General features: G+C 46.0%; 1 protein-coding gene across 5 annotated transcripts in view; it reads left to right on the forward strand.

Annotated features, from left to right (window-relative positions):
• The first annotated feature begins 6396 nt into the window (after window positions 1-6396).
• Window positions 6397-15763, forward strand: part of LOC144109457 (proton-coupled folate transporter-like) — a 38728-nt gene continuing 29361 nt past the window's right edge. For 2 of the 5 annotated variants that reach the window (XM_077642262.1, XM_077642258.1), the window contains exons 1-3: window positions 6397-6462; window positions 6537-6657; window positions 11403-11581. In XM_077642262.1, coding sequence (XP_077498388.1) covers window positions 11486-11581 — 96 coding nt within the window. In that variant the 5' untranslated portion in view covers window positions 6397-6462; window positions 6537-6657; window positions 11403-11485. Of the gene's footprint in view, window positions 6463-6517; window positions 6658-6773; window positions 6881-11402; window positions 11582-15763 lie in introns of those variants that run through there. The other 3 variants (XM_077642261.1, XM_077642257.1, XM_077642260.1) reach the window with 2 other exon arrangements.

A 15763-nucleotide genomic window follows, 5' to 3' on the forward strand; every position in this document is an offset into this window, starting at 1 on the left:
AGCGTGCCTCGCCACGATAGACGAAAAAAAAAAAGCTGAATTGACACCGTCGTCGCAAAAACACGCGGCACAAGAATCTAAGGCAGCATTATGGTACCTCGTGCATTATAAATTAAAGACGCACGGACTGATAAGTTCATAAAATGACCGAAGTTGATTCTTTTTTTCCTTTGATACCTGCATTCTTGGCTCGCAATGTCGCAAGTGCTAGAAGGCGAATGTGCAGCATGCCGGCCAGAATGCTCGGACACAAACTGCCTTATGCTGCGCGATCTAATACTGCGTATGTGCGGGCGTATGCATGTGTTTGGTTTGGTTTATGGGGGTTTAACGTTCCAAAGCGACTCAGGCTATGAGAGACGCCGTAGTGAAGGGCTCCGGAAATTTCGACCACCTGGGGTTCTTTAACGTGCACTGACATCGCACAGTACACGGGCCTCTAGAATTCCACCTTCATCGAAATGCGACCGCCGCGGCCGGGATCGAACCCGCGTCTTTCGGGCCAGCAGCCGAGCGCCATAACCACTCAGCCACCGCGGCGGCTCTGTATGCATGTGTGTTTTGCCAGTGTGCTAATTCAAGAGCTTGAGAGCAATGTAATGGAGTCAGCCGACTGCGCTGAATAAGTAAAGAGCTAGCTCTATGCGACTGTTCGTTAAATGGACACTTTATTGGTCCCTTCATTACAAGGAACTAATTTCTGCTATTTATCTTGGAACAGTTATTGTGCGTGTCGCTTTGGTGTCCACGCACATGCCTCTAGCATTGGCTGGTTTCTTATAAAGGTTTGCACCAACCAGACAGCCAATATTTGCGCTTTGTTCGTGAGCGCTACCTTTTCGAAGAATAACTGAAGTCTGGAAATGCAACTAAACTTATTTTTCACTGATAAGCCTCTTTGCGTACGTGTTTTTAGAGCGCATCAGCTGCTTGTAATATTGGTGGTTGGTGACCCGCCGCGGCCTAGGTATGCAACCTCGGGCGGAGTCATGGCGACGACTTGGGGCTGGCGCTATTGATTCGCAGTCTGCCTTCAGGCAGCAGCCATCGAAATACACAGGTCACGCTAATGAACTGTCAAAACAATTTTCTTTTAATATCTTGCGTCCCGCAGTTAAATAAAGTGAATCGAAAAGGTAAATATAAAAAAAAGATTAGTTTGACGGCAGAGGGGGGGGCAACCTTGGCGAGAGTTCGCACAGGGCGCCTAATGAGGCAAGGCCGGCCCTGCGCCTGCCTCCTCCGTACGATTCGCTCAGCAGAGAACAGGCTACCACGTGGCAACGGCTGTAGACGCGGTCGCAGCCAAACCCGTGGACATCCTCTAGCATATATTCCGATATGGTAAACCTGCTGTGCGGCGAGCCTGCTACTTTGGACCACATAATCTGGGAATGCTTGGAGGATCCGCCTCATGGCGTCGCCCGCGCAATCGACAAGCTAGAACTAAAAAAGGCCCAGGACCCGATGGGATCAGTACAAAGATTCTGAAACTAACATGTCACGAATCATCTGGTTTGCTCGCGCTGATATTTCAACAATCTCTGGATACAGGACAGCTCCCGGACGACTGGAAACAAGCACACATCATTCCCGTACACAAATCAGGAAGTAACACCGATCCAAACAACTTCAGGCCTATCTCACTTACTTGTATCTGCTGCAAACTACTAGAGCATATCTTCTTTTCCCACATCATGAACCATCTGAACCTAAATAACTTACTTCTCGAGAACCAGCATGGATTCCGGCAAAACCGATCATGCCAGTCGCAACTCTTTGAGCTTGTAACTGACCTTCATCAATCCCTACACATGTCTCATCTCACAGACGCCATTTTCATTGACTTTACAAAAGCTTTTGACCGTGTTGCCCATAAACGCTTACTGCTAAAGACCCGAAATTTACAGCTCGACGACAAAACAACTACATGGATCGAGCAATTCCTAACCGATCGTTACCAGTCGGTCAAAATTGAGAACCTCATTTCTAAACCCACTTGCGTATTATCCGGTGTCCCACAGGGCTCAGTATTAGGGCCATTACTTTTTCTAATTTATATAAACGACATAGCCTCTAATATTACTTCATCAATACGGCTTTTCGCAGACGACTGCGTAATATACAGGCAGATAACCACCCCGACTGATGCACTAGCTCTCCAATCAGATCTAACAGAACTAACTGAATGGTGTTCAACGTGGCAGATGGATATTAATGTCAGTAAAACCAAGCATGTAAGATTCTCTAGCGTAGCAGAAACATCACAGAATAATTACCGGTTAAATAATAGTGGAATTGACTCCGTGTCGTGTATAAAATATCTGGGAGTGTTTTTCAGTCAGAACTTAACCTGGGATGCTCACATTGAATACATAACTAATAAAGCCTTTAAAAAAATTGGTCTCTTGAAACGCTGTTTACCCCTTGCGAACGCTGAAACACGGCACAGCGCTTATAGAACGCTTATCAGATCATCTGTTGAATTCGCTTCTGTTATATGGAACCCCTCCCACGCGATTCTTACAAATGCTCTAGAAGCAGTACAAAATAAAGCCGTCAGATTCATACTGTCATCCTACACACGTCATCAAAGCGTATCAGCAATGAAGCAAGCCATGAATCTTCAACCTCTTGCTACACGTAGAAAGTTCGCCCGGTTTTCATTATTTCACACCTTATACTATAGCGAAACGCCATTCTCCCGGAATCATATCTTTCCTGCACCTCATTGTTCAGCTCGCCTGGATCATGCGCATAAGGTACGTCCGATTTTCGCTCGCACACTAAAATATCAGAAGTCACCGCTGGTTTTGTCAATAAATGAATGGAACTCATTGCCACTCAGCCTTGTCGGCCATACTGAATTATCATCTTTTCAAACAGCTTTACTAACATTTCTGAACACGGAAAATGCGTCATAGAGTGCTGAATGATTTACCGTGTCCGTGACTTTTTGGCGGTCCTTTTTTGCTTTGCCATTTCTTGTGTGCTGAACAGCTCCGGAGCCTCTTTTATGTGCCATTGCATATTTAGTTACTTATTTTGCCCTAATTATTACTCAGTTGTTTGAACGTGTTGAATTTTGTGGTTTCAATATGTTATACTGCACTTAACCAAATGTTACCCAAACTCTGCCCTCTGTATATTTACCATCATTTGTTATGAGTTGATTTGTTATGTGTGCTTTCTTTTCATCATTCCCCCCCTATGTAATGCCCTCTTCTGGGTCTTTAGGGTAAATAAATAAATAAATAGATCTAGTTACATCTCCCTCTCCTGAACAATGGGATGCTGTCCTCGCCAGTTCGGACTCCGGCGTATAGACCAAGGCAACGGCGAGAGCGCTAGAGGTCGTCGACAGGCTACAACTGCCGGCCACCCGGAGCGGCTGAATCGACCCAGTAGACCCGCCATTATATTTGGTGACAAATAAAGTTGTTTCTCTCTCTCTCTCCACATGTCTCGTACAGGCCCCACTTCATGCTCACACCGCCGCGCCTGTTTAGCAAACTTCGCGCCGAGAAATGCCGCTGTGGGAGCTGCAGTCAGTTCAGACTCGTTCAGCGGAAGTCAAGGGAGCCGCGCGTCGTCGGATCAGAGAAATTTAATATAGCGAGATCCGCTTCCTCGTAGAGCCACTGCGCATGCGCAGGTCGCCCTGAGGACGCCACAAGCCGCCAGGCGCCCGGCGAGATATTAGAGAGTTTTAGTTCCATGTACGTAGAGGCTTCACGTACGTAGAGCTCTTACGTGTGACCAGTGCGCATGCGCAGAACGCAAAGGGTATGCGCGAGTCTCACGTACGTACGTGAGATTCGGATTTTTACGTTGCGGTCTTTGCGTTGCTTGCGTACGTAGCGTTGACAAACATGGCGGCGCCCTGCCCGCAGCATCACAGCGATAACAGCTTCGTCGCTAATCCCTCGAGGCGATATCGTGTTCTAAACTGTTGTATTCGCCTTCGATTTGCCCATTGTTGACCTCGCATAAGGTTTCAAGCGACAAATAGCTTTTGTTTTTCAGACAGAAGGGCGATTTTTCAGCTGTTAAGCCTGACGAAGTAGCGTTGGTCGTCGTCATAGCAACGGTCTCGCTATGAATGGCTTCGCTTAATGACTTGTCTTGGATGATTTTGTCTACAACCAGTGTCTGTGTTTCTTAGTAGATGGCGCTAGGCGTAACGCGCGGCGTGTTTCGCGTACGTGTAACTTTAAGGGTTTCAAACCACCTGCGTGCACGCTACGTAGACTTCTCACGTTTGCGTACGTGAACCCTCTACGTACGTGAAACAAACTCTCTATTAGAGAGTTTTAGTTTCACGTACGCAGAGGCTTCACGTACGTAGAGCTCTTACGGGTGACCAGTGCGCATGCGCAGAACGCAAAGGCTATGAGCGAGTCTCACGTACGTACGTAAGATTCGGATTTTTACGTTGCGGTCTTTGCGTTGCTTGCGTACGTAGTAGCGTTTACAAACATGGCGGCACCCTGCCCGCCGCTTCACGGCGATAACAGCTTCGTCGCTAATCCCTCGAGGCGATATGGTGTTCTAAACTGCTGTATTCGCCTTCGATTTGCCCATTCTTACCCTCGCATAAGGTTTGAAGCGACAAATAGCTTTTGTTTTTCAGACAGAAGGGCGATTTTTCAGCTGCTAAGCCTGACGAAGTAGCGTTGGTCGTCGTCATAGCAACGGTCTCGCTATGAATGGCTTCGCTTAATGACTTGTCTTGGATGATTTTGGCTACAACCAGTGTCTGTGTTTCTTAGTAGATGGCGCTAGGCGTAAACCGCGGCGTGTTTCGCGTACGTGTAACTATAATGGTTTAGAGAGTTTTAGTTTCACGTACGTAGAGGGTTCACGTACGCAAACGTGAGAAGTGTACGTAGCCTGCACGCAGGTCGTTTGAAACCCTTATAGTTACACGTACGCGAAGCACGCCGCGCGTTACGCCTAGCGCCATCTACTAAGAAACACAGACACTGGTTGTAGCCTAAATCATCCAAGACAAGACTTTAAGCCAAGCCATCCATAGCGAAACCGTTGCTACAGTGCTCATGACGACGACCAACGCTCCTTCGTCAGGCTTAGCAGCTGAAAAATCGCCCTTCTGTCTGAAAAACAAAAGCTATTTGTCGCTTCAAACCTTATGCGAGGGTAAGAATGGGCAAATCGAAGGCGAATACAGCAGTTTAGAACACCATATCGCCTCGAGGGATTAGCGACGAAGCGGTTATCGCTGTGAAGCGGGCGGGCAGGGCGCTACCATGTTTGTCAACGCTACGTACGCAAGCAACGCAAAGACCGCAACGTAAAAATCCGAATCTCACGTACGTACGTGAGACCATAGAATAGAGGAGGCTATGGTGAGACTCGCGCAGACCTTTTGCGTTCTGCGCATGCGCACTGGTCACCCGTAAGAGCTCTACGTACGTGAAGCCTCTACGTACGTGAAACTAAAACTCTCTACTCTCTATTCACGCCAGAGTGTAGGCGCGCGGCGCAGAATCTGGATTTTCGGAGTTCGGATTTTCGGGGCCCGCCGCGGTGGCTCAGTGGTTAGGACGCTCGGCTACTGATCCGGAGTTCCCGGGTTCGAATCCGACCGCGGCGGCTGCGTTTTTATGGAGTCAAAACGCTAAGGCGCCCGTGTGCTGCGTTACGTCAGTGCATGTTGAAGATCGCCAGGTGGTCGAAATTTTTCCGGAGCCCTCCACTACGGCACCTCTTTCTTCTTTCACTCCCTCCTTTATCCTTTACCTTACGCCGCGGTTCCGGTGTCCGCCGATATATGAGACAGACACTGCGCCATTTCCTTTCCCCCTCAAAACAATTATTATTATTATTACAACTATTATGACATCGGTCGCGCGCGCCGCGGTGCCATATACCGATGGAGCACTAGGAGATACATACGCTTACCATCCGCAGCAAGAGTTCCCGAAACGTTATTCGCTCGAGACGAATACTTCGAGACTTCGAATACGAAACATCCGAATAGAATCTATATCGAAACTGTACTAGTTCGACCGAATATTCGCATATGCCTTTCCAAATGTTATTAAATACGTGCTGCAGGCGTCCTTCTCTGCCAAGAACGTAGGCAACAAATAAGAACAGAGTTCATTGGAACCTTCGTTGCTTCGAATATCAAGCGGCGCAAAGTAAATTTTTGTTCGTTGTTACAGAAAAGCTGAACTTTCCTATTAAGCAGAAAGACTGCATTCTCCTCACACCTGTAGGTATTTCACACCGCTGCGTGTTTCGATGTTTCACCCTCGCTCCCATTTGCCCCCATCGAGACCAACCGTGGTGGGAGAACTTCAAAGCATGCGGTAGCGTGCTGCCATCTGTAAGGATGCTAGAGAGGCTTTCGCTAGTACGCAGTACGAGAACCGCGCGTTGCGAGGCGGTGTGGCCGCCGGAGCAGCAACAGCCGGAGATGAGCGGTTTCAAAGAGTGAGTGCATTGGGTATTGGTGCGATCAGCGCTTGTACTCAGTGGGCACGTCGGGCTATCAAATTGCTCCCCAGGGCTCGAGTGCCGTAGGCATCGTGTTGCGAAGGTACTGGATTCCGCAAGCAGCGTGTCACTTGAACACACAATGGAACTGTAATCTGACACGAGAGTCGTCACCGCCGTCACCTCGCAAAGGCAAGTGCATGGGCAAGTGAGCCCGTTATTCCGTTTCGGACTCCCTTTCAGACTTGAGGTCGTTAATCTGGTCATTTATCTCGAGCTGTTGTTGGCTGAAACAATTTGAAAATGTAATCTGAACAGCGATAAACTGCCGAACCAACCACCACCACCGGTGCGCGATCAGCTGCACATAGCCGCGTTTCTTGCGCTTGCGTTTGGACCGTACTCACTCGATTAGGTAAGCGAGACAGCGATCGCTATTTTTCGCACTTTTATGTCGTACTTCGGCAACACCTGAGCGTGTCTGTAGCACAAAAGAAGCATTCAACAGGCGTGTCTTCACTCATGAAGGCAGTTACGGAACAGGGACGTTGTTTTCGTGCGTTCGCGTTTGTGTTTTCCTGTAGACCGGCGCCTGTTTGTCTGAAGGCTGAGCCGCCACGCCTCCGACTGCAGAGGTTTTGAAGTCGCGTGAAACCAAGAAATGGCCAAACCATTGCTTATCGTACGTTGATCACGTGTAACACAAGTCCTTAATTGTTTTTCCCATTGTTTTTCGACATTCACGCATGTCCGCAAAATTCGCACTCCCGATAAGTTTCTCACAGTTAGCCAGCGCGGTTGCGGAACAACCTTGCAGGTTTGTTGCCGCGCATGTGGTAACAGACTAGGAAATCGGGGACGGATATATATATATCTTCCGGGCTTTGTGTATTCACCATGGACTCCTAATGCATCCGTGCACAGAATAACGGATTCTCTTAGCGGCCGGCTATCGGGAACGGATGTCGAATGTTTATATGTACAGTTGACAGAAAGTACACAGCGGTTTTATTGCACTGGGCCTGGCAACGGCGCACGTACTACACATGTTTGTGAGCTATGTGAGATTTTTTTTTGCAACGCTGGCGACGGAGCCGGTCTTTTTCTAAATGTAGGTACGTCGGCCCGTGACGGCATGGAGACGTTTTCTCTTGTGGCTTCGAGGAAAACGCTGCGTTTGTTCCCGTGACCGGCAGACCACATGCACGCGTCGCGGCGTTGAAGTAAATAAATATAAACTACCAGAGTTGAATGCGTCTACAGTGAAGGCACGACATCGCCTTCTCAGATGTGTGCTGGAAAACGAGATTGAGGTCGGTGCGAAAAGCTACGGCTGCCGGCGTGATGGGTGCGGGTTCTGTTAAATCCGCATTAATTATTAAAGAATTCCGTCTGAGTAACCCATTGACCGAAAAACCACTTGTAAAATAACTTTGTTTTATTCGATCGTGAGCTGCATAATGTGCCTTTTAGCTGGCCAGTCTTTTCCGTAGGCATAATCGGCTTGAGTTTCTTTTTCAGATTCGTTATATATATAGTGTGTGCTTTGTTGAATATCGGAGAGTTTTTTGTTTATGCGTAAAGAACGTGTTAGCACTATGAGTGTTTGTTTTCTAGGGAATTAAGTTCCGCTGTGAAGTCATATGTCATTGGGTTCAAAGTAAACAGATGATGTGATTGGTATTGGTTGAACACCATCTTTATGTTGCTTCGTTGCTTCAGATTCACCATGATTGCCTGGCAATTTCCATTTCCTTTAGCATCATGCATGTTACGAAAGCTTAAAAGCTCGAAATTTTGTCAGTGAGGTCAGCAAATCAGACCTCAACCTCACACGTGAGTTTGAGGTTGAGTGAGGTCGTCATCCACTGAGGTCGAAATTTTGAGGGCGAGACTTTTTGCAATTGCCGCTAGGTTGCTAGGTTTTGCTATAGGTTGGTGGCCTGCCCAGCAGATGACCGGGCACTGCTCACACCGTTATCTTTCGTTTAACTACTTTGCAGAGACCCATCGTTCACCTTAAACTGCTTCACAGAATGCTCACGTGGTGCTCGGGGGTAAAAAGCTTTGAGGATGCCGGTGTAGCATTGATTAGTTCAGTTTCGAACGAAAACAAGTGACACTCAAAGCAGCTTGTCTCAGACTAGTTAACGAAATGGTACCCGGAATTCTGTTCAGTTGTATAGTATTTAGGCATTTTTTTTTTTGTCGCGGGTTGGGGGCGGGGGGGGCTGGAAAAACATTTCGCTGCGACGAAATTTGAGCGGAGAGCCGTGGTGCTCTTGACAGAGAGAGCGGTTCACGCTGCCCACTCTAGTTCATTTGTTTTTGCCCGTGTGATTTCAATTGTTGGCACAGTGTTCGAAGACATAATTTAGCCCGTTCCTGTAAAGTGCAGCGGGACTGCCGAGTCATCGGAGAATTCCCAGGATTTCGAAACAATTACCATTGCCACCTGGAGGGAAGCGGCGGAAACGGAGGAGGGTCTTGACCTCCCAAGAACATCAACATCATCACCCTTAATTATTAGCTGCAATTTTTCCTGTTTTCCCACAGCATTATTGTCTTCGGTTGCTGGTAATGTAATCAATATTCTGAAAACTTTCAATTTGGTAGTGGTATATCGCTTCCCCAGGCGCATAAAGATACACTATTATCATCATCATCGCCATCACCTCGAGGGTCAGCGGCATGTGCCGTTGCATGATCGTTGCAGTATGTCACACATGAGAACTGCCGCGGTTACCTGCTGGTCAATCTGAATGTCATTAATGTCGACCGAGCTGTAGGCACTCTTTGGAATGCGTCATGCACGCATGTGTAGTAATGTGGAATCCATGTGGACCTTGAAATGGGGTTGGGTGGAGACTGGTATGACGTGACATCACATCGTTGTCATGTCACTAGGTGTGATGTCACATTAAATTGTTGTCATGTGACTAGGCTTGACTTCACATTATATCGCAGTCACGTGACCTGGTATTACCTCACACTCATATGATGTCATCACTAATACTAATTAGTCTTAGCATTACCTAATTATATTAATAAGTATTGGTTAGGCATGTTGATCAGTGTATTTGATTAGCATTAATTAATGATGTGACGCCATCATATTCGTGACCGGACTCGTCGGCTTGTGACATCACATGGTGCCGTTTCTTGCGGGCACTTTTTTGTGGATATGACCTTGAAACTGAGCCATCTAATGCTTTCCCATTAATAAAAGAAGCCGCTCGCTTCTACACAGACATAAATACAACGCGCCTCTGTGGGTGTATTACAGTTGCAGCTATACGGAGGACTGAAAAGAGTGTTTGCTGGGCGGCAAAATTTTCATCTTTGCTGATTACTGTCGCTATGTCGGATAGAGCTAAAAAATCGAAATATACTTTTTATGCGTCTGCGTAGCCGTCAAATTGGAAAGCGCATCTGCGACCGGTTTCTTTACATTCGCTATATGTCAAGTCTAAGAAGAGTACTGGGAATGCCCCCCCACCCTCCCAGTTTCTGGTAGATGATGTAGAAAGTCTGGGTGTGTCTATTGCTGGTTCGTGCATGAATGAGCAAGAGGCTTCCAATGCGAACAAGTACACGGAAAGCAGTTGCCGAATACCGACACTGATAAGCTTATAATGGGTTAGTGAAGCAAACTTAATGAATAAGCTTCTTCTATTGCGTGCACAACAGTAGTATCTGTACACACCTTATTAAATAATTATATAGACCGCTTAATGCACTATTGTAATAACTAGTCATCACAATGGTACCATCATCATTCTGGCTTTCCTTTCTCACAGGATTCTCAAAATTGTTTTTAACTGAGAAACTTATGAATCACTTTTCATTTTTTGTTCATTTCCTGAGGCCGAGCAGCCGACCTCAATCTCAAAATGTGAGGTTGAGGTGCATAATTGTACAAACCAGTAGAGGTCTTTCTGAGTTTTCAACTGAAATTTAAAAGCTCTGCTTGGACATTATAATATACAAATAATTTTTAAAAATTTCTGCTTGCAACCTATTAGGGCAACGCCTCACCATTGTTTCTTCACTTCACGTGGCATGCTTTCCTTTTAAGATATTGCAGAAATCAGCTGTTCTTTAACTTTAATGAGCAGTGATTATATTCTTATTGTACTGGTAACAGGGTTATGCGCCCTTATGATGCACAGTGGTTAGTCCCAAAGCGCTGTCTGTGTTTGTGTGTTCTGTTGGGTTTAATGGCGCATAAGCAACCAAGGCTATCATGCGCCAAGCTCAAGGTATCAGGAATTGTTTTCTGCAGATTTTTACAGATAAAATCTTATGGCAGTGTAGAAAGCTTGAAAAGTTCCTTTTCCTTTCCTTCTACTCAGTATTCAGAGCAAAAACGAGATTTATAAATGGCTAACATTAAAAGTTGTAAAGGAGGTCGGGTAACCTCATCACCCGTCCTTGGCTGGGCAAGGAAAAGCACTGTCTGGAGTAGCTTCAATGTGAAGCAGGTTAGACCTAGCAATGCTTAGCGAGTGTAGCACACCCGCAGGCTGCAGGTCGTTGCAAGAAGCGCATAATTAGCGAAGTTAGAATGTATTCTTGTTTCTAGGTTAGAAATATGCTTCTGTTGCCGTTTTTAACATGCCAAACATTTCTTCGAGTTCGATATATGCAGGTTTGACTGTACATACAAACCACACACGTGTCCTATCACTGTGTGTCATGGGCATGGCACATCTTGCGCTAGAAGCCGGGTTGGGGTGCCCATCTACTTTCAACACCTGCTCAGTGCCAAACTGCCTGAGGTTATCAGTGCATTTCTACTGTTTTGACCAGGCAGCAAGAGCAAATGTTGGGCTGTGGCTTGGGCGACATTTTCTATCCAGCTGCAGCAGAGGTTTTTCACCCTTTTTCAACCAGTAATCATTGACAAAACCTTTTCCTGTTGTGTCTCTTTTTAGCGGGCATGTGAGCTGTGTTCGAGGTCAGAGCTGACGAGGAGGAGACAGGGGTCTGCCGGGGCACCTGGCCATTGGCCCTGCCTATGCACGCGGCTTCTTCCCTGGATTCGGACGGCTTTGACGGTCCCCAGAGCAACAGCCGAACCCCTCTCCTGCGCACCAGGGCCCTGGGCGACCAGGTGGGCCGGCACGCAACTTGTTGGGCCAAGCTCAAATTTGTTTTCACTTGATAATGAGTGCCATAAATGCTGGTATACAGCCTGCATGCTGTACTACATGTTTAAAGATAAAATTTCGCACTTTACGGACTATCTGTAGGGGCAGATTATGCAGTACTTTTTTTTCAGTACCACCCATTATGTAATGAGATCCCCAACGGGATTCTGTATACTGGGTGTGTGGACATGGTACTGTAGGTGGCCTATACACCGGGTGCAGAGAGCGTCGTAAACAAAAAACGCTTTTTAGCTCAAATTGAGCCAAGCAGACTGTGCACTGGGTGTAGGCTGTATACCTAAAGTTACTTGGATAAAATATGGGGTCAGTTTTTGGAAAAGGTTGCATCTAGGAAACTGGATGAGAGCCCCCCACCTCCCAAAAAAGAGAATAATTAAGGAAGAGGACAAAGTGGATGAGGTCAGCAGTAGCAAAGTGAAACAAACAAGTGGAAGAATTCCAAGCCACTTGTAAACGCTTCAAGTGGAAAATAGAACGGAAAGAGAGAGGACAAACGTGGCTGAAAAGAAATGTTCCTTGAGATAGGGAAAAACGGAAAGATGGTGAGGAAAGAAACCCAAGGTTTCACGATTGAGAAAAGCCACAAGCAAGCAGGAGAGCGGAAGACATGCACACACACATGCCTCTCCTTGTTCATGAAATCGTGCCAAGCAGCTCCAAATGTAGTGATAGAAGTGCTACTACAATTGCAGCCAAATGCGCCATGAGCTGATTGCAGCTTTGGCATTGCAGCTTCTATGTCAAAGTTGCTGGTTGCTTGCTTTCAAAGTTGTCCTTTGATAAGACCGTGCTGAGGGACTGCAGGTGCCATTCAACAGGATGCTTCTTTAAAGACTGCAACAAGTGCCTGGAGTGTTTGCTCCCCATCAAGTGTCAAACCTGATGGACAAGTTTGCACGTCTTTAAACTAAATCATTGCAACCTTGAGCCACATAAACACCGGGGTGTTGCCTGGCAACTTGTCTTTACCCTCAGTGGGAGTAACAGGTCACCTACTGTATTTACACGATTGTAAGTCAATTTGAATGTAAGTCAACCCCCCTATCGCATGTCAGGGAAAAAAAAAAAGATGGGCTTGCCCGTGGGCACATTCCAAAAACGCGAAACTTGGCGGACGCTTAAGCTTCGCCTTTAAGAGCAGACTGTGATAGCATCATTGGGCTGCCGCCGCTTATCAGCAGTCGCCATCGGCCGCCGCACGTGGGGAGGTGGGGAGCTGGCTGTGTGTGTTGACGGCGCAGCTGCTCAAGAACGTCGGCTCGAGGAGCAACTCGACGGAGTCGCAGCAGGCTGGTTCACATGCAAGCGACTGAGCAAATTGAGCGGTTGAGCGGCGCATGACGGCGAAAAAGTTTCAACTTGTTGGAACCTTGCCTCTCACTCCGCCGCAATGAACCAAAACAAGTTTTTGTGCTGAGGCGGCGGAGTTCGCTTGCATAAGATCGAAACAGCTGTTTCGCCTAGGCTTTACTGAGACGAGCAGTGGCGACAGCAGCGGCACCTGTTGCTTGGTGTAAAACACTCGGACTGCTAATACAATATTTTTTCTACCCCTCAAGCTTCAGTGAACCTCTTATACGTTTTATTTACTGTAGTATACATTTGTTTAAGTTCAAATGCTAACATTGCAGGTTACGAGCATTGAGAAAGTTAAATTACCTGACCACGGCCGCTTCTTAATGCTCGCACTTTAAAATGTAATAGTCACTGGACTACTCGTCCACACTTGCGCAATTGCCCTCATTAGCGCTGCTGTCGCCATCGCTGCCGTGGTCCCACAGCACATTGCTCTAACGTCGTCGTCCAGCAAAATAGTCGTCCAGGAGCCGAGGAGACAAAAATTAATAAAGACTGTCAACAGACCAGAGCATCCAAAGAAGAAAGCCTTCATACAAAAGTGTGATCAATGAAAAAGTTGCTCCACAAAGCTGAACTTCTCGTTGCTAAGGAAATGAAAGCAAAAAAATTTGAAGCCTTTTGAAAGTGGTCGAGCCATACTAAAGAAATTGCGAGTAAGGCTTTTGGCTGCGTTTCAGGAGCGTGCTGATTTACAAAAAAGCTAGTCCAGCTTGAAAGAGATAAGGATATGAGACTGGTAGGAATGTGCACTTTTCTTTTGTCTGAAGAAATAGCACTTTACATCTCAAGTCTCTTATTATTCAGTGAAAACAAAATTTGACATTACTTGTCATGTCTTGAAGAATGTGCCAGTTCTTTTACGCAGTAGCATAAGAAGCTCTTTCTGCTGAACGCTCGGCGTCTCCTATTGTCCTGCTTCAGTCGGAAAAAATCCCACAAGTTTCAAATAAAGCTAACAAATTGTGGGAGGGTCCAAATGAAGCCAGGATCGGCAAGGAGGTGCCTCTAATAAAGGGTATTTCAGAATACAGAAGTAATTTACTAAAAGAAATCAGCCGGCATCGGGGTTTGAACCCAGGCCCTCTGCATGCCAGGCGAGCACGCAATGCATAGGCCACGAAGGGCCGCTGGTTCAATCGTGGTAGAGGAGTACCTAGTGAACGTGTTGTGGTATGTATAACTTAATAACATATGTTTGGGATGTGTACTGATGTTACAGTGCTAAAAAAAATGCTTAAATATGTTAATTAGATGTCAGAAATTGCGTGGAATGAAAAGGCAGTGTTATGGTAGTTCATTGCAGTGAAACAAGTTATGTGTACGAGTATGTAATAGTGTAGTATGTCGTGCAGTGTAACCTAGGTAGTGATTGGTAATTATGATTGGTTATTAGTAATCAGTAATGTGATCGGTAAACGTGATTGTAATTAATCGATGACCATGATCAGTAATGTGATCGTTGATTGGTAATTGGTAATGGTAATTGGTAATCATTGATTGGGGATTGGTAATCATGAGTGATAATTGGGATTGGTAGTTGGTGATCAGTAATGTGATTGTTGATTGGTAATCATTGATTGGTGATTGATAATCATTGGTACTTGGCAATTAAATGCACCTTATGATTGGTAATTGATACTTGTTATTTTGGAAGCTGCCATCATGTCTACTGTTAAGGCAAAGCTTAAGCATCCTCCTAATTTTTTAAAACTTTTATGTGTAATACATTTTACTAGTACAAATGACCTGGTTTGAGGAATTTGTAAATGTTAAAGTGCTAAACCAAATTGCATTAGCGCCTGCTGTGAAATCATCTGCAGCTGCAAGACCCACTTTGAAACGCCAAACACTGTTTCCATCACTGAAATAGTCACACTTCTCAAGGTAAATAAGTGTTGAGTTTATTTCTTTTACTCTGGATTCTGCTGAGATCGAAGGGATTTGGGCTGGTCAGCGGTTTATAACATTTCTTTTTTTTCTTCTTTATCATCGTGCAAGAGCACTGCTTTAATCAGCATAGTAATTATCCATTAGAATTCAGCTGAGCACAGTCATGCGGCCACAAAGGAAAGCTACATAATTTTCTCGGGACCTTTGCAGTTGAAAAAAAATTTTCAGTAAACATTCTTCAATGCTTTGCATGTGAAAAGCAACAATCGTTTTCCACTGTCCTCGTAGCAGGGCGTTAAAAACTTACAGGCTGTCATTGCAGGCCTTGGTTCAAGTGACGTTGTTTTATAACCTCCGTATCGTTGGCACACTGACGATATCTCTTTTGCTGTTCACATTTTTTGGCGCCTTCTTTCGTTGATTAAAAGCATCACCTAATATGGGTTTGGTGCATGAGTAGTACCCATCTGTTCAAAGCCCGCCTAGTCAGGCAGGCAGCAGCTATTTATATGCCATGCAAAGCACTGGCACATTTATTTATACAAGTAATCACATGCTATGGCCTTCGTGAGTTCAGCTGCCTTATAAGTTATGATAGGCATTGCATCTACAACATTGCATGGTTTTGATGAGAAAATAGGATGCACTGCATTTGCTCGCTCCTTGGGCACCCCTCGGTCCACTTCCGCCCCTTCCTAGCCTTTTCACATTTCGGTGATGTAATTTCCGTGGCTGCACCTTTTTGCGTGATCACAGCACATCCAACAAGACGGACAGTTTGTATCTCTGCACGCCTCTCAACTCGGACAAAATATTCCTCTTTCATGCCTTTGCCATAACTAATGTTCAATTCAGAATGTCCACTGTTTGGGTGC

This window comes from Amblyomma americanum, chromosome 11 (assembly GCF_052857255.1).
Source record: "Amblyomma americanum isolate KBUSLIRL-KWMA chromosome 11, ASM5285725v1, whole genome shotgun sequence".
NCBI classification, from domain to species: domain Eukaryota; kingdom Metazoa; phylum Arthropoda; class Arachnida; order Ixodida; family Ixodidae; genus Amblyomma; species Amblyomma americanum.